General features: G+C 36.8%; 1 protein-coding gene across 23 annotated transcripts in view; it reads right to left on the bottom strand.

Annotated features, from left to right (window-relative positions):
- Ncor1 (nuclear receptor corepressor 1) overlaps nucleotides 1–12,489 on the bottom strand; it is a 156,206-nt gene that overhangs the window by 74,827 nt on the left and 68,890 nt on the right. For 15 of the 23 annotated variants that reach the window (XM_048448195.3, XM_048448196.3, XM_085695065.2 and 12 more), the window contains 4 exons: nucleotides 10,161–10,339; nucleotides 9,370–9,424; nucleotides 8,007–8,108; nucleotides 1,722–1,849 (listed from right to left, as the gene is read on the bottom strand). In XM_048448195.3, coding sequence (XP_048304152.2) covers nucleotides 1,722–1,849; nucleotides 8,007–8,108; nucleotides 9,370–9,424; nucleotides 10,161–10,339 — 464 coding nt within the window. The remainder of the gene's footprint in view (nucleotides 1–1,721; nucleotides 1,850–8,006; nucleotides 8,109–9,369; nucleotides 9,425–10,160; nucleotides 10,340–12,489) is intronic. The other 8 variants (XM_085695066.2, XM_085695075.2, XM_085695069.2 and 5 more) reach the window with 1 other exon arrangement.

The raw sequence follows: 12,489 nt of genomic DNA, 5'->3' as shown, positions 1-12,489 counted from the left end.
GGTTTATCTGTAGCTTTTAAGCCTGTCCTGCTCTTATAGACCAGGCAGACCTCAAACTCAGAGATCCACCTGCCTCTGCCTCCCGAGTGCTGGGTAATCTGGCTCTTAAGCGTCCCACAAGAGTTTAAGTGTTAAAGACTTGGTCATAATGGGTGCTGTATGGAGGTGTTGGAGATCTGAAGAGGTAGAACCTAGTAGAAGATCTTTATGTCACTGGTAGAAAAAAGTGAATATTGAGAGGTCCCTGTCCCTCTTTCGTCCCTTCCACCATATCTGTGAATCAATACTCAGACTGATACTTATAAAACTGTAAGCCAAAAGAAAATCTTTTCTATTCTGAAGCTGATTTATAAGGTGCTTTTCTATAGTGATAAAAGACTAACTAGATTTATATTTAATTCCAGAACACTATTAATCAGAGACAAAGAGTGGACAGAAAATCTGACTACTAAGAAACAGAAGGAAATATATTGGCGTGGTAGAAACATTCAGTATCACCATTACACACAAGCGCACATGCTTGTTTAAATGCATCAACACACACATCTACAACTGCGGAGCTCAAGCCTCATAACAGTCACAAACTAAAATTGCTCAGTTTCAGTCTCTGGGAACAAATAATCTGGCTCCTAAGGCTCCAACTCCAGGCTGCCCTTATAAGCATACAAAAATACCAACAACTGACAGCAACTGATTAGAAAAATAATGGGTATACATTGGATTTGTTTTTTGTCCAATTTTCAAAATGAAAACAAATTATTTCTACAAATAAGAAAACAGAAATAAAAACAGAACTACATTTTATATGTTGAATAAACTCAGCAAGAATATATACACATAAAAAACTATTACTTTCAGCCAGGCAGTGGTGGCACAAGCACTTGGGAGGCAGAGACAGGTGGATCTCTGTGAGTTCAAGGACAGCATGATCTACAGAGGCAGTTCAAGGACAGTCAAGGCTACACAGAGAAACACCAGGTCTAAAAAAAAAAAAAGAAAAAGAAAAGAAACAAACAAACAAAAACCCAGACTATTATTTTCGTGGTATTGTAACACTGTCTAGAGGCTGAAAAAGATCTTCGAAGGTAAGCACTAAATTATATTCAACATACCTTAGTGATAACTACAAAGAATTGAAGCCTATAGCTTGGAATAGCAGTATCTGAACCATGATTGTAATCTTATAATTCTGACACTTACAAGACAAACGCAGGAGAACAGCCACAAGTAGGAGGACAGCCTGATCTAAACAGTAAGTTCCAGAGTAATCAGGGCTACACATCAAGACCCTGTCTTCACAAAACTAAAAGATAAAAAATAAAAATAAAAAGACCAGTTGGTTGTGTATGCTTTTAATCCCAGAGGCTAAGGCAGGTGAATCTCTGGGTTTGAGGCCAGCCTGGTCTACACAGAGTTCCAGGAAGGTCAGAGATACACAGAAAAGCCCTACCTCTAAAAATATTAACAACATTCAAAAAACAAAAACAAAAGAAAGTAATCTAGGTGTACACATGAGTATGCAGACATAAAATAACATGCCTGGCAATAAAGCTATTAGGTCAAGCATTTTATTTAATAAAATATTCCATTCCTTAATCATGCCAAGAAATTGTGAATCAAAGCACATGTTCCTCTGGACTGTTACCACATATTTCACACCTGTAACAGATGAAGTTCAGCTCTGAAAATGACTATAACACATATCATCCTGCTCAACTCACTTTGAGTCTTCTTTCTCTTCTTTTTCTTCATCATCCTTCTTTTCTTCTTCCTTTTTCTCTGTTTTTTCTGCTTTATCCTCTTCTTTTTCTTCTACTTTTTCTTCTTGTGAGGGACGGGCAATCTGCTGCTAGAACAAACCATCACTTGTGAGATACGAAAGTACAAGAAATCATTTCACAAACTGTATGAAAATTATAACATTTAATTGGAACAATATTACTGGGGTGGAGTTCTATTTACAGTAGGGGAAAGGGATACTAAGAATAAACATAATAGATAAAATGTAGAAATTTCTACAATGAAAATGTTAACATATTGAAGAACAAAACTAAAGAAAACATTAAAAGAAAGACCACCTATGTTCATAGATTGAACAAATAAATTATCATTAAAATGGCAATATTGCTAAAAGAACTGACAGTTTCCATCAAAAGTTTAATGACATTCTTTTTTGTTACAGTTTGTATTTATGTATGTATGTGAGGCAGAATTCCTTTGTGTAGCCCTGGCTGTCCTGGAACTAGCTCTGTACCAGACTGTCTTCAAAATCACAAGAGATTTTGCCTTCCAAGTGCTGGAATTAAAGATGTGTGACACCACTGCCTGAATTCCAATGGCATTATAAAACAATAACACACTATTTTAGAGATCATATGGAAACCCAAAAAGACATGAATGACCAAACCAATCCTAAACAGAAAAAGAAATGCCAGAAGTATCAAAATCTGATCTCAAATTATACTACAGAGATATAGTAACAAAAGCTTACAGGTGGGCCAATAAAATAGAGACCATGAACTCATACAACTACACCACTTAGTTTTTAACGAATGTATCAACAGCACATATTGGACCAGGCAGTGGTGGCACATGCCTCTAATCCCAGCACTTGGGAGGCAGAGGCAGGCAGATCTCTGTGAGTTAGAGGCCAGCCTGGTCTACAAGAGCTAGTTCCAGGACAGGCTCAAAAGCTACAGAAAAACCCTGTCTCAAAAACAAACAAACAAACAAACAAAGCATATATTGGAAAAAGACAGTCATTTTAGTAAATGGTACTTGGAAAATGAATATCCAAATGTACAAGAATAAAATAATGACTATCTCTCTCTCTCATATTCCAAAAAAAATTAATTTGAAAAAATGAAAGATCTTAATGAGACATGAAACTTTGAAACTGTTAGAGAGAAAAAAAACTTTAAGACACAGGAATAGACAAGGGATGTAACTGATGCAGCCCCTCTGGAAATCACTACAGAGTTTCCTCCATCAATATAGAGAACAAAAAATAGAACCATCAAAAGACTCTAAAGATTCCATCAGAAACCTTATAAGAAAAGTACAAAGACACAAAAGACTCTTAAGGATAGTCAGAGGGATCCTCACATGCTATACTGGTCACTATGGCAACAAAATAAAACCAACTTAAATGCCCATCAACAAATAAATGGATAAATAAAATGTAATACGCTACTTCATTTTATCATATTTACATTTTATTCACGTACTAAACAAGCTGAAATTATGGTATTTACAAAAAATAGAAGAAATCACTGTTAAGCAAAATAAGGCAGACTCAGACAGACATCATAAAAAAAGGTTTTCTCTCATGTGAAACATAGATTTAAAGGTCAATGTGTGCCAGCATGCCATAAAACCGGGACCCTGAGCGGGAACTAGGAAACCATCAGGGAAGGAGAAGAAAAAGGGTAAAGAGCACTATAGGTCGCATAAGGGGAAAACTGGAATGAGGAAAAGACGGGGGCGGAAGAGCAGAAAAGAAGGTGGAAGAAGAACAAAGTGTGAAGGAAAAAATCAATGATAATATCCATTATTATGTAGACTAATTTTAAAGACTGTATAGAGGACAGATAAACAAAATGAATTTCCTTTTCAATGTTACACAATCAGCTATGATGACTTTCTCTCACTTCTGAAACTACAGATAAAATTTCTGAGAATTCCCTGAAAGGTACAGATGGTTTGTGACTCATTTCTTAGTGTTTTAGTATTACTTCTCTTCTGGTGCAGACACTTATCTTTTTCTAACAGTTCCCTAGGTCAGTCTAGTCTAAAGCAAGTATTTATCAGCCATACCCATTAAACTTCCCAGAGGTAAAAAGCACAAAGGGCCCCATTATCTGCATTGATTGTCTAAACCTGTCGACAGTACAATGAGGAGGCCTCTCTTCACCTGCAGCTCCTGCCCTCCAGTCCCACACAGTCATTGCTGCTCATCTCCTGGTCTTCATCAAGGTGTAGGATTCTATCAAGTTTTCATAGTCTGTCAAGAATAGCACCTAGGACTTACTAATGATTCTCTCACTTCTCTCACTTATATATCATCTTCCAAATTTCTCAACCTAGTTAATTTCCAAGTTTCACTTGCTTCTGGATATTTACTAAAATAAATAAACAAATAAATAGATAGATAGATAAAATAAATCTGAGATATCAGGGGGATTTCCATATGTGTGGTTTTGGTTTTGTTATTGTTGGATTTGTTTGTTTGTTTAGAGACAGGGTTTCTCTGTGCTGCCCTGGAACTCACTCTGTAAACCAGACTGGCCTCAAACACTCAAGAGATCTGCCTGTCTCTGCCTCTGGAGTGCAGGGATTAAACGTGTGTGCCATCACAGTCTGGTCCAAATGTGCATTTTATAACTATAAGATGATCTATTTTACAAATGGGAATGATTTACTCAGCTCTGGCATCCCATTTCTAGCAGGAGGTGGGCACAAGACCTATTTCAAATGCTAATTACCCAACCCCTACACAATCAAGCAACTGTTGCTCTGAAGCAGCAATATGGCATGCTATTAACAAAGCCTCCTTTCGTTTAATATGTTAGCTTTTTTAGAGTGCTTTTTAAAGATTTTTTAAAAATATTTTTTATTTATTATGCATACAATATTCTGTCTGCATGTATGCCTGCAGGCCAGAAGAAGGCACCAAACCTCATTACAGATGGTTGTGAGCCACCATGTGGTTGCTGGGAATTGAACTCAGGACCTTTGGAAGAGCAGGCAATGCTCTTAACCACTATCTTTCCAGCCCAAAGTAATGTTTTCTTTTTCTTTTGCTATAGCTTCTTGGGTTGTCTGCTTCTTTTACAACACTAAGAATTGAACCTGGAGCTTTGTACATGCTAGGCAAATGCTCTACCACTGAGCTGTGACTCTCGCCTGTGTGTTAGCTTTGTAATCAATAAAATGGCTCATAACTCAAATACATGACGGGCCATACCAGTTAAATAGAAGATAAGGAAGACACTCAGGAGGCAGAGGCAGGTGGATCTCTGTGAGTTCGAAGCCAGCTTGGTCTACAAGAGCTAGTTCCAGGACAGGCTCCATAGTTACAGAGAAACCCTGCCTTGAAAAACCAAAAACAAAAAACAAGAAGATAAGGAAGAATTAAAATTTCCCTAGAATTCAATAATACAAATAATCTTATTTCCCATATACTTCAGTGTTTTAAAATCCCACACATTCCCTGCTGCCAGAAATTTAGGCAAGATCTGACTTCAGTTCCCTGGTATAAGGGAGTGATGAGCAACTGCAGCACTGCATTAAATCAGCCAGTGGGAAGAAGGCAGCACTTCCCAGCCCTGCAGAAAATGTGGAAATGGCAGTCTTGTTGCATTAAAATCTAATCAAGTACACGACACTTTTCTAGAGGTTACCTCAGCATTCTGCATGCTGATAAGGTAGCAGTAAGACAAGGTGACAATGCCACCAGAAACCTAAGACTTACTTCTGAGCAATTTGATAAAGACCAATCACATCACTGACTTAAAAGAGAAGGAGGAAATACTACTTGTTTAAAAATTAGCTAGGTGGAGTTACTTTTTGTTTAGGCAAATATGTAGAGAGCCACCAGTATATGTGGTCCAAGATGTAAGTGATAAGTTCTAACCTCAATAGTCCTGGCAGGCTGGCTGGAGCAGAATAGGCCCATTTAAAAGAAAACTTTCCTAAAAGTGCCTTCAACAGATGCAAGCAGTTCTTGTCTGGGTTTTTCTTTCCTTTAAAACTGACCTTAGAGTCAACAGCTAGACAAGTTCCTCCTAGCATAAAATAAGATATTCACTACAAATGAAAGATCATAATATAAAATCAAATGAAAATTCAAACTGAAAAAGTGAAGGGCGTCTGTATTCAATGTGATCACTGTCTGGGGAACCTTAGAGCAGCATCAAGAAACAGCCGATGCAGAGACTCCTCACTGCTATATCTGGCTGTATTCCTAACACCTATATATACATTCTACTTGTAGTTATGAAAAATTCTCACCAAGTGGTAGTGGCGCACGACTTTAATCCCAGCACTCAGTAGGCAGAGGCAGGTGAATGTCAGTGAGCTCGAGGCCAGTCGGATCTACAAAAGCTAGTTCCAGGACACCTAGGACTGTTACGCAGGGAAACCCTGTCTCAAACAACAACAACAAAAAAACCAGGGAGGAAGGGAGGGAGGAAGGGAGGGAGGGAGGGAGGGAAGGAGGGAGGGAGGGAGGGAGGGAGGGAGGGAGGGAAGGAAGGAAAGAAGGAAAGAAGGAAAGAAGGAAAGAAGGAAAGAAGGAGAAAAGAAAAATTCTCAGGTTAAGCTGGGTGGTAGAGGTGTACACCTTGAATCCTAGAACTGAAGGCAAAGGCAGATTAATCTCTTTCTTGAGTTTGAGGCTAGCATGGTCTACAGAATGAGTTCCAGGACAGCCAAGGGTACACAGAAAACCCATCTAGAAAATTAGAACAAAATTCTCAAGTTAATAAAACAGAAAAATTAGTGAATCCCCACTTTAAGTTGTCTAGAAACAAAATGACTGAGTTATTTGACAGTGTAAAGGGGGGGGGGGGCAGAGAAAATGCAGCTATTTTATTACTAGGCGTGTTTTCTTTTAAATATACTCAAGCAATAAAGTTTCTTATGCCAATCTTGTCAAAATATATTAATAATTAATGACTTCAAAATAACTAAATTTTGAAATTTTTAGAGAATGAAAGCTGTCAACCAAGAAAAATAGGCAGTGGTGATGGCAATGAAGACAAGAACAGCTACTATTTTTTGAGCGTTCCCTACGTACTTTACATTGTACTCTCGGGATTTTGCCAACACGCAGTTTCCATACTGACGAAAACAGGTAGGAATCACTGTTATTGCACACAAATGCAAAAACCAAGGTTGTAAATAAAAATTATCAGAACAGGCCTACGTATAAATCTCTTGGCATTATACTCAAATTTTAGCCTCTCTAAAACATTCTTCCTAACTACCGACTACCTAACAGTTTAAACAGAATTCCTTCCAATTTCAAAATTGCTAAATGATACATGTTTCTGAATACCTTGAAAAACAAAAATATGCAAATGTAAAGATAGGAACAGAGGAAAAGCACAAATTTCTGAGAAAAGAAACCAAGTATTTGAAAATAAAGAATGTGTTCTTTAACAATTACTTGCCTGGCAGCACTGATCATTGATCACAAGTAGAAAACATAAAAATTCTATCTGCATGTAGCTTCATGGTGACACATTTAACAGGTGTGAATGAATGAATACATATCATGTCTTAAAGAAACAAATTCTTCTAATTTTTTTGGTTTTGTTTGTTTATTATTGATACAAGGCTTTTCTCTGTAGCCCTGGCTGTCCTGGAACTCTCTCTGTAGACTAGGTTGGCCGCAAACTCATAGAGATTCACCTGCTTCTAGGGTGCTGGGATTAAAGGTAAGTGCTATCACTGCCTGGTTTTGTTTGTTTGCTTGTTTTTGAAAGATTAAGTAATGTGTGTGCGTGCATGCACATACACCAAATAATACCAGAAGAGTGTAGACATCAGATATTCTGAAGTTGGACTTACAGGCAGTAGTGAGACACCTAATATGGGGTGCTTAAAGCCAAACTGGGTCCTCTGCAAGAGCAATCAGTTCTTTCACATAAAACTTCTACTTTTCACACACACACACAGACTTTAGTGTATGTGTGTGTGCGGACATGCACACACGTGTATATACTTGTTTGTGTCTGTGTATGGACATATGCATTAAAGCCCGTGTACCCATGGAGGCAATGAGAGGACATCTGATCTCCTTGAGTAGGACTTAGAGGTGCTGGTGGGAGGCCACGTGTAGGTGGCTAGGAATAAAACTCTACAAGAACAGTTTGCACTCTTAGTTTCCAAGATATCTCTCCAGCCCAAGCATATTTTAAATTGTGGATTGCAAATAACACCTGTCTTTTGTCTTCATATTTTATCAATTTTGAAACATTTATTTAGTAAAATTAACACACCTGATTTCTGCCTCTCCGTTTTCCATAATTCCTTCTCACTAGGGCTTTATAATTCTCATTTTTCTTGGTTAAATAGTAATATAAAACACAATCAGGCACGCTCTGTAATGAAAAAAAACATTTTATTTAATGTGTGCTTTTATTTCTATAATGAACAATATTTTACTTAATTTTTATATATTTTATTTCATGTGGAAATGTAAATAAAATATTTTCAAGAAAATTTTCTAGTATAACAAGATCATGAATTAAAATAAAAAATATATGGCCTTAAGTATATCTAGGTTAGACAGACAACAAGTGAACTATCATACAAGACATCTACAGTTGCCTTGATCCAAACTATGCTAAAGACACAAAGCTCTATCAGACACATTCAACACATTTTTGTTAACTAGTAATATATTGTCCTTCTCCTAAACAAATACTCACTGTCTCTTCTAATGTTTTAATCAAAAACATTAAAGTTACTTGACTACAAAAATAAAAAAGCAAAAGGAAATCAGGCCTGATAGTTTAACCAGAGAGCTAGTAACTTTTAAAAATTACCAAAATTAATAAATTATTTGGGGAACAGAAGATCAGATCAGTTTTGATAAATAATGAAAACTGTTTGTGGTTTTATGCTAAGGACTCCATTTAGTTACATATTTTTTTAAGATTTTTTTTTCCTTTTCTTTTTCTTTTTTCTTCTTCTTCTTTTTTTTTTTGGTTTCTCAAGACACTATTTCTCTGTGTAGCTTTGGTGTCTGTCCTGGAACTATCTTTTGTAGACCAGGCTGGCCTCAAACTCACAAAAATCCTTCTGCCTCTGCCTCCCTAGTGCTGGGATTAAAGGCTTATGCAACTACCACTCGGCTCAATTTTTTAAGACTTTTGTATGCAGCTCTGAAGAGCCTAGAACACATTATGTATACCAGGCTGGCCTTCTGTTTCTATAATGCTGTGATTAAACACAGGTATTACCACACCCAACAACATTTATTTCTAAATTATGTGTATGTGCACATGTGTAGGTATGTGGAAGCCAGAGGTGTTAGATCACCGTGAACTGGAGCTACAGTTGGTTGTAAGCTATCTTATGTGGGTGCTAGGAACCAAATTCAGGTTTTCTATAAGTGCAGTAAGCACTCTTAGCTACTGAACCATCTCTAGCCCCTGTGCTTAGGATTATAATGCAATTATAATTATCATTTTATACATATTTTATGGTATTATAATAGGTCTACCAGAATCTTTTTACCTATCATAATCCTTTGTGAAATCAATTCTAATTAACTACTCCTGCTTGTTAGAACACACGCACACATACACAAATGCAAAATCACAAGCCTAAAAACATCTCAGTCTAAGTTTTTCTTACCTTCCTTTCCAAGTAGGATGCAATTAGTCCAAAATTTTTTGGATGCTGGATAAACCTAAGTTTAACAATTAAAAACAATGCTAAGAATACATCACTCAGTACCCTAAAGAGGATTTCTATAATATCATGGATTTCCCCCCAGAAACTAAGAAAACCGGGGGGAGGAAGAGGGCAGAAGAAAATAAGAGCTGCAAGATGAGAAGGAGTGCTATCTTCTGGATATGACATCACTACTGCATTTGTAAACTCAAAGTAAAATTTAGCTGCACAAAACCTGTGCCATAGAGTCTTCCCACATTCCAGTATGGAAGGGACAAGGCTCTTGAGACCACAATCCCAGTTGAGGAGCTACTGGCATTTAATGGTAGGGGAAGCAGAGCTATTTAGATCAGGCTGGCCTTGAACTCAGAGACACATCAGCCTTAGCCTCAGGAGTGTGGAGGATGAAAGGTGCATACCACAACACCCCGTTGTTTCTAATTTTTTTTCTTTTTTTCCCAAGATAGTGTTTCTCTGTGTAGCCCTGGCTGTCCTGGACTGCAGAACTCACAGAGATCTGTCTTCCTCTGCCTCCCCAGTGCTGGAATTAAGACTCACATCCCCATTTCTTATCTGTCAACCATTGTCCCACCTACAAACTTACAGGAAGATGAATTCCTCTATTTCTCACACTATCTTTTCCAATGCCAAATTAGGATGAAAGATTATGGAAATATTTCACTCAAGTAATGCAAAATATTTTACCAATGTATATGAATGTCTAATAGAGAATAATTTAACCGTTAAATTACTTGTCCTTAAAGATCTCCTTTTCATGGTCACTCCAAACATTCATAAACTGTCTATCTTTATAAACTTTCATAGGATCCTCCATAAGCCCATTCATATTGATGAACTTGACCCTTCTTTGTTCTGCATCAAACATCATAGGTGGAATCACAGAAAGCTGCCGCATTTGTTTCTCATTATTCTGCAAGAAATAAATGCAATTTAGTTAGAATAATGTATAAACTAGAAAATTTTAAAAGGTTATAGACTTTAAGAGTTTAAAAAAAAAGTATCAGGCCAGGCAGTGGTGGCGAACGCCTTTAATTTCAGCACTTGGGAGGCAGAGGCAGGCGGATCTCTGTGAGTTCCCGAGGCCAGCCTGATCTACAAAGCTAGCTCCAGGACAGCTAGAGCTACATAGAGAATCCCTGTCTCAAAAACAAAAAGACAAAACAAAATTTTTTAAGAAGTATCAGTAATTTAATGACAATAATGCCATATCATAGCATGCTACATGATTATTCCTTTTTTATAAGTTTTATGTTATCTGTCTGCATTTATGTTTGTGTGAGGGTAAAAGATCTTAGAGTTACAGATAGCTGTGAGATGTCATGTGGGTGCTGAGAATTGAACCCAAGCACTCTGGAAGAGCAATCAGTGCTCTTAACTGCTGAGCCGTCTCTCAAGTCCTATATGATTATTTTCAAAATATTTATACCAAATTGTATAAATTACAGACAGAGAATTCACTTTAAAAAAAACTGCTATCTTTGGGTTGGTTTGTTGAATATTTGTTTGTCTATCATTTCTTTCTTTTTGGGGAGCAGAGTCCAGGCCAAGAATCTATAGCTCAGACTGGCCTCACATTTGAAGTAATCTTCTTGTAACAGCCCCTCAATGCAGAGATGAGGTACAAGTATAAGCTATCACACCCAGCTTATCCTTTACTATTCTGAGAAAATCTTAAGGCAATTGATATTTGGAAAATAATGCAATTGTTTTATCTAGACGACAGAAAACAATCGTCTCGTTTAAAAACTAGTGTCAACATAACTTTAGTTTTCTTTTTTGTCTTTAAATCTATGTGTTCACATGGACAACAGAGAGCACCTTTAGGAGTTCCCCGTTGCTTACAACCATATTCATGGAGGTAGGGTTCTTTAAGTGCACTCACAGCTTGTCTAAGCAGGTTAGTCTTGCCTGCCACCTTTTAAGTACTGGAACTATTGGCAGACCAGCACACCCAAGCTGGCATGGACAGACTCTGGTCCTCACACTTGGACAGAAAGGGGCTTTATCCTCGGAGCATCTCCCCAGCCTTTCATCATCATTGTAGATATAAAAAAGAATCATAACATGATTTTAGAGATAGAAAAAAAAAAGTAACAAAGGTCTAAGGATCTTAAAGTCATTGATCTTAAACTATTCAACTTACATAATATTAAATACTCTTTGATAATTTAATGTAACCCATTAAAATTTAAATTTTGGGCACTGGTGGCACACATCTATAATCCCAGCACTCGGGAGGCAAAGGCAGGCGGATCTCTGTGAGTTTGAGGCCAGCCTGAACTACAGAGCAAGTTCCAGGACAGTCAGAGCTGTTATACAGAGAAACCTTGTCTCAGGGAAAAAAATAAATAAAGAGAATGTAATTTAAAATTTTAACGTTTTTATCATTATAATCTAAACCGGTTTAATCTATTGCATATGTATGTTTTTTTCCAAAGAATACCTTAAGATATTTATAAACACAACTTTTTGGTAAAAAAAACAAAAACAAAAACAAAAAACAACAACAACAAAAAAAAACTTGTTCCTAAAGCTGTAGTATTTCTATATATTTAAGGGTTTTTTTTTTCTCCCTAAAACGATTTCCAAGTTGTCAAGTCCTTGCTAAGTGTCTAGTTCCAGAGGGTATATCAAAGGGTATATTCAATCAGTTTGAACACCAGTGTTTGGCACGGATACATTAGCTTGAAATCACTTCAACCGATAAGCTTCCTTGCAATGCTTTCAGATGTACCCAAATGGGATGCACAGAAAAACAAGCACAGAAATTTAATACATATTTAGTCATTATAGAAATTATACATACAAATTTTATATTATCAATCATGCATTTTCCAGTGATTTTAAAACCAATATAGAATGGTTGGGTTTTAAAGCTCCTAAGTATATCATCTGTATTGAGAGCAAGCAAGACTATATGCATTATGTACTTAAGATTTCAGAAAACATCTTCCAACAATAACTTAAATGTATTGCAAAAAAAAGTGTATATCTCTCTCCTAGCATAGATAGAAATGATGCTAGTATGTGCAATAACACTGTAAGAAAGGAAGAAAGAAA

This window comes from Myodes glareolus, chromosome 9 (assembly GCF_982192425.1).
Source record: "Myodes glareolus chromosome 9, mMyoGla1.1, whole genome shotgun sequence".
In the NCBI taxonomy this organism is placed as follows: Eukaryota; Metazoa; Chordata; class Mammalia; order Rodentia; family Cricetidae; genus Myodes; species Myodes glareolus.
This window is presented reverse-complemented; position numbering and strand designations above follow the sequence as displayed.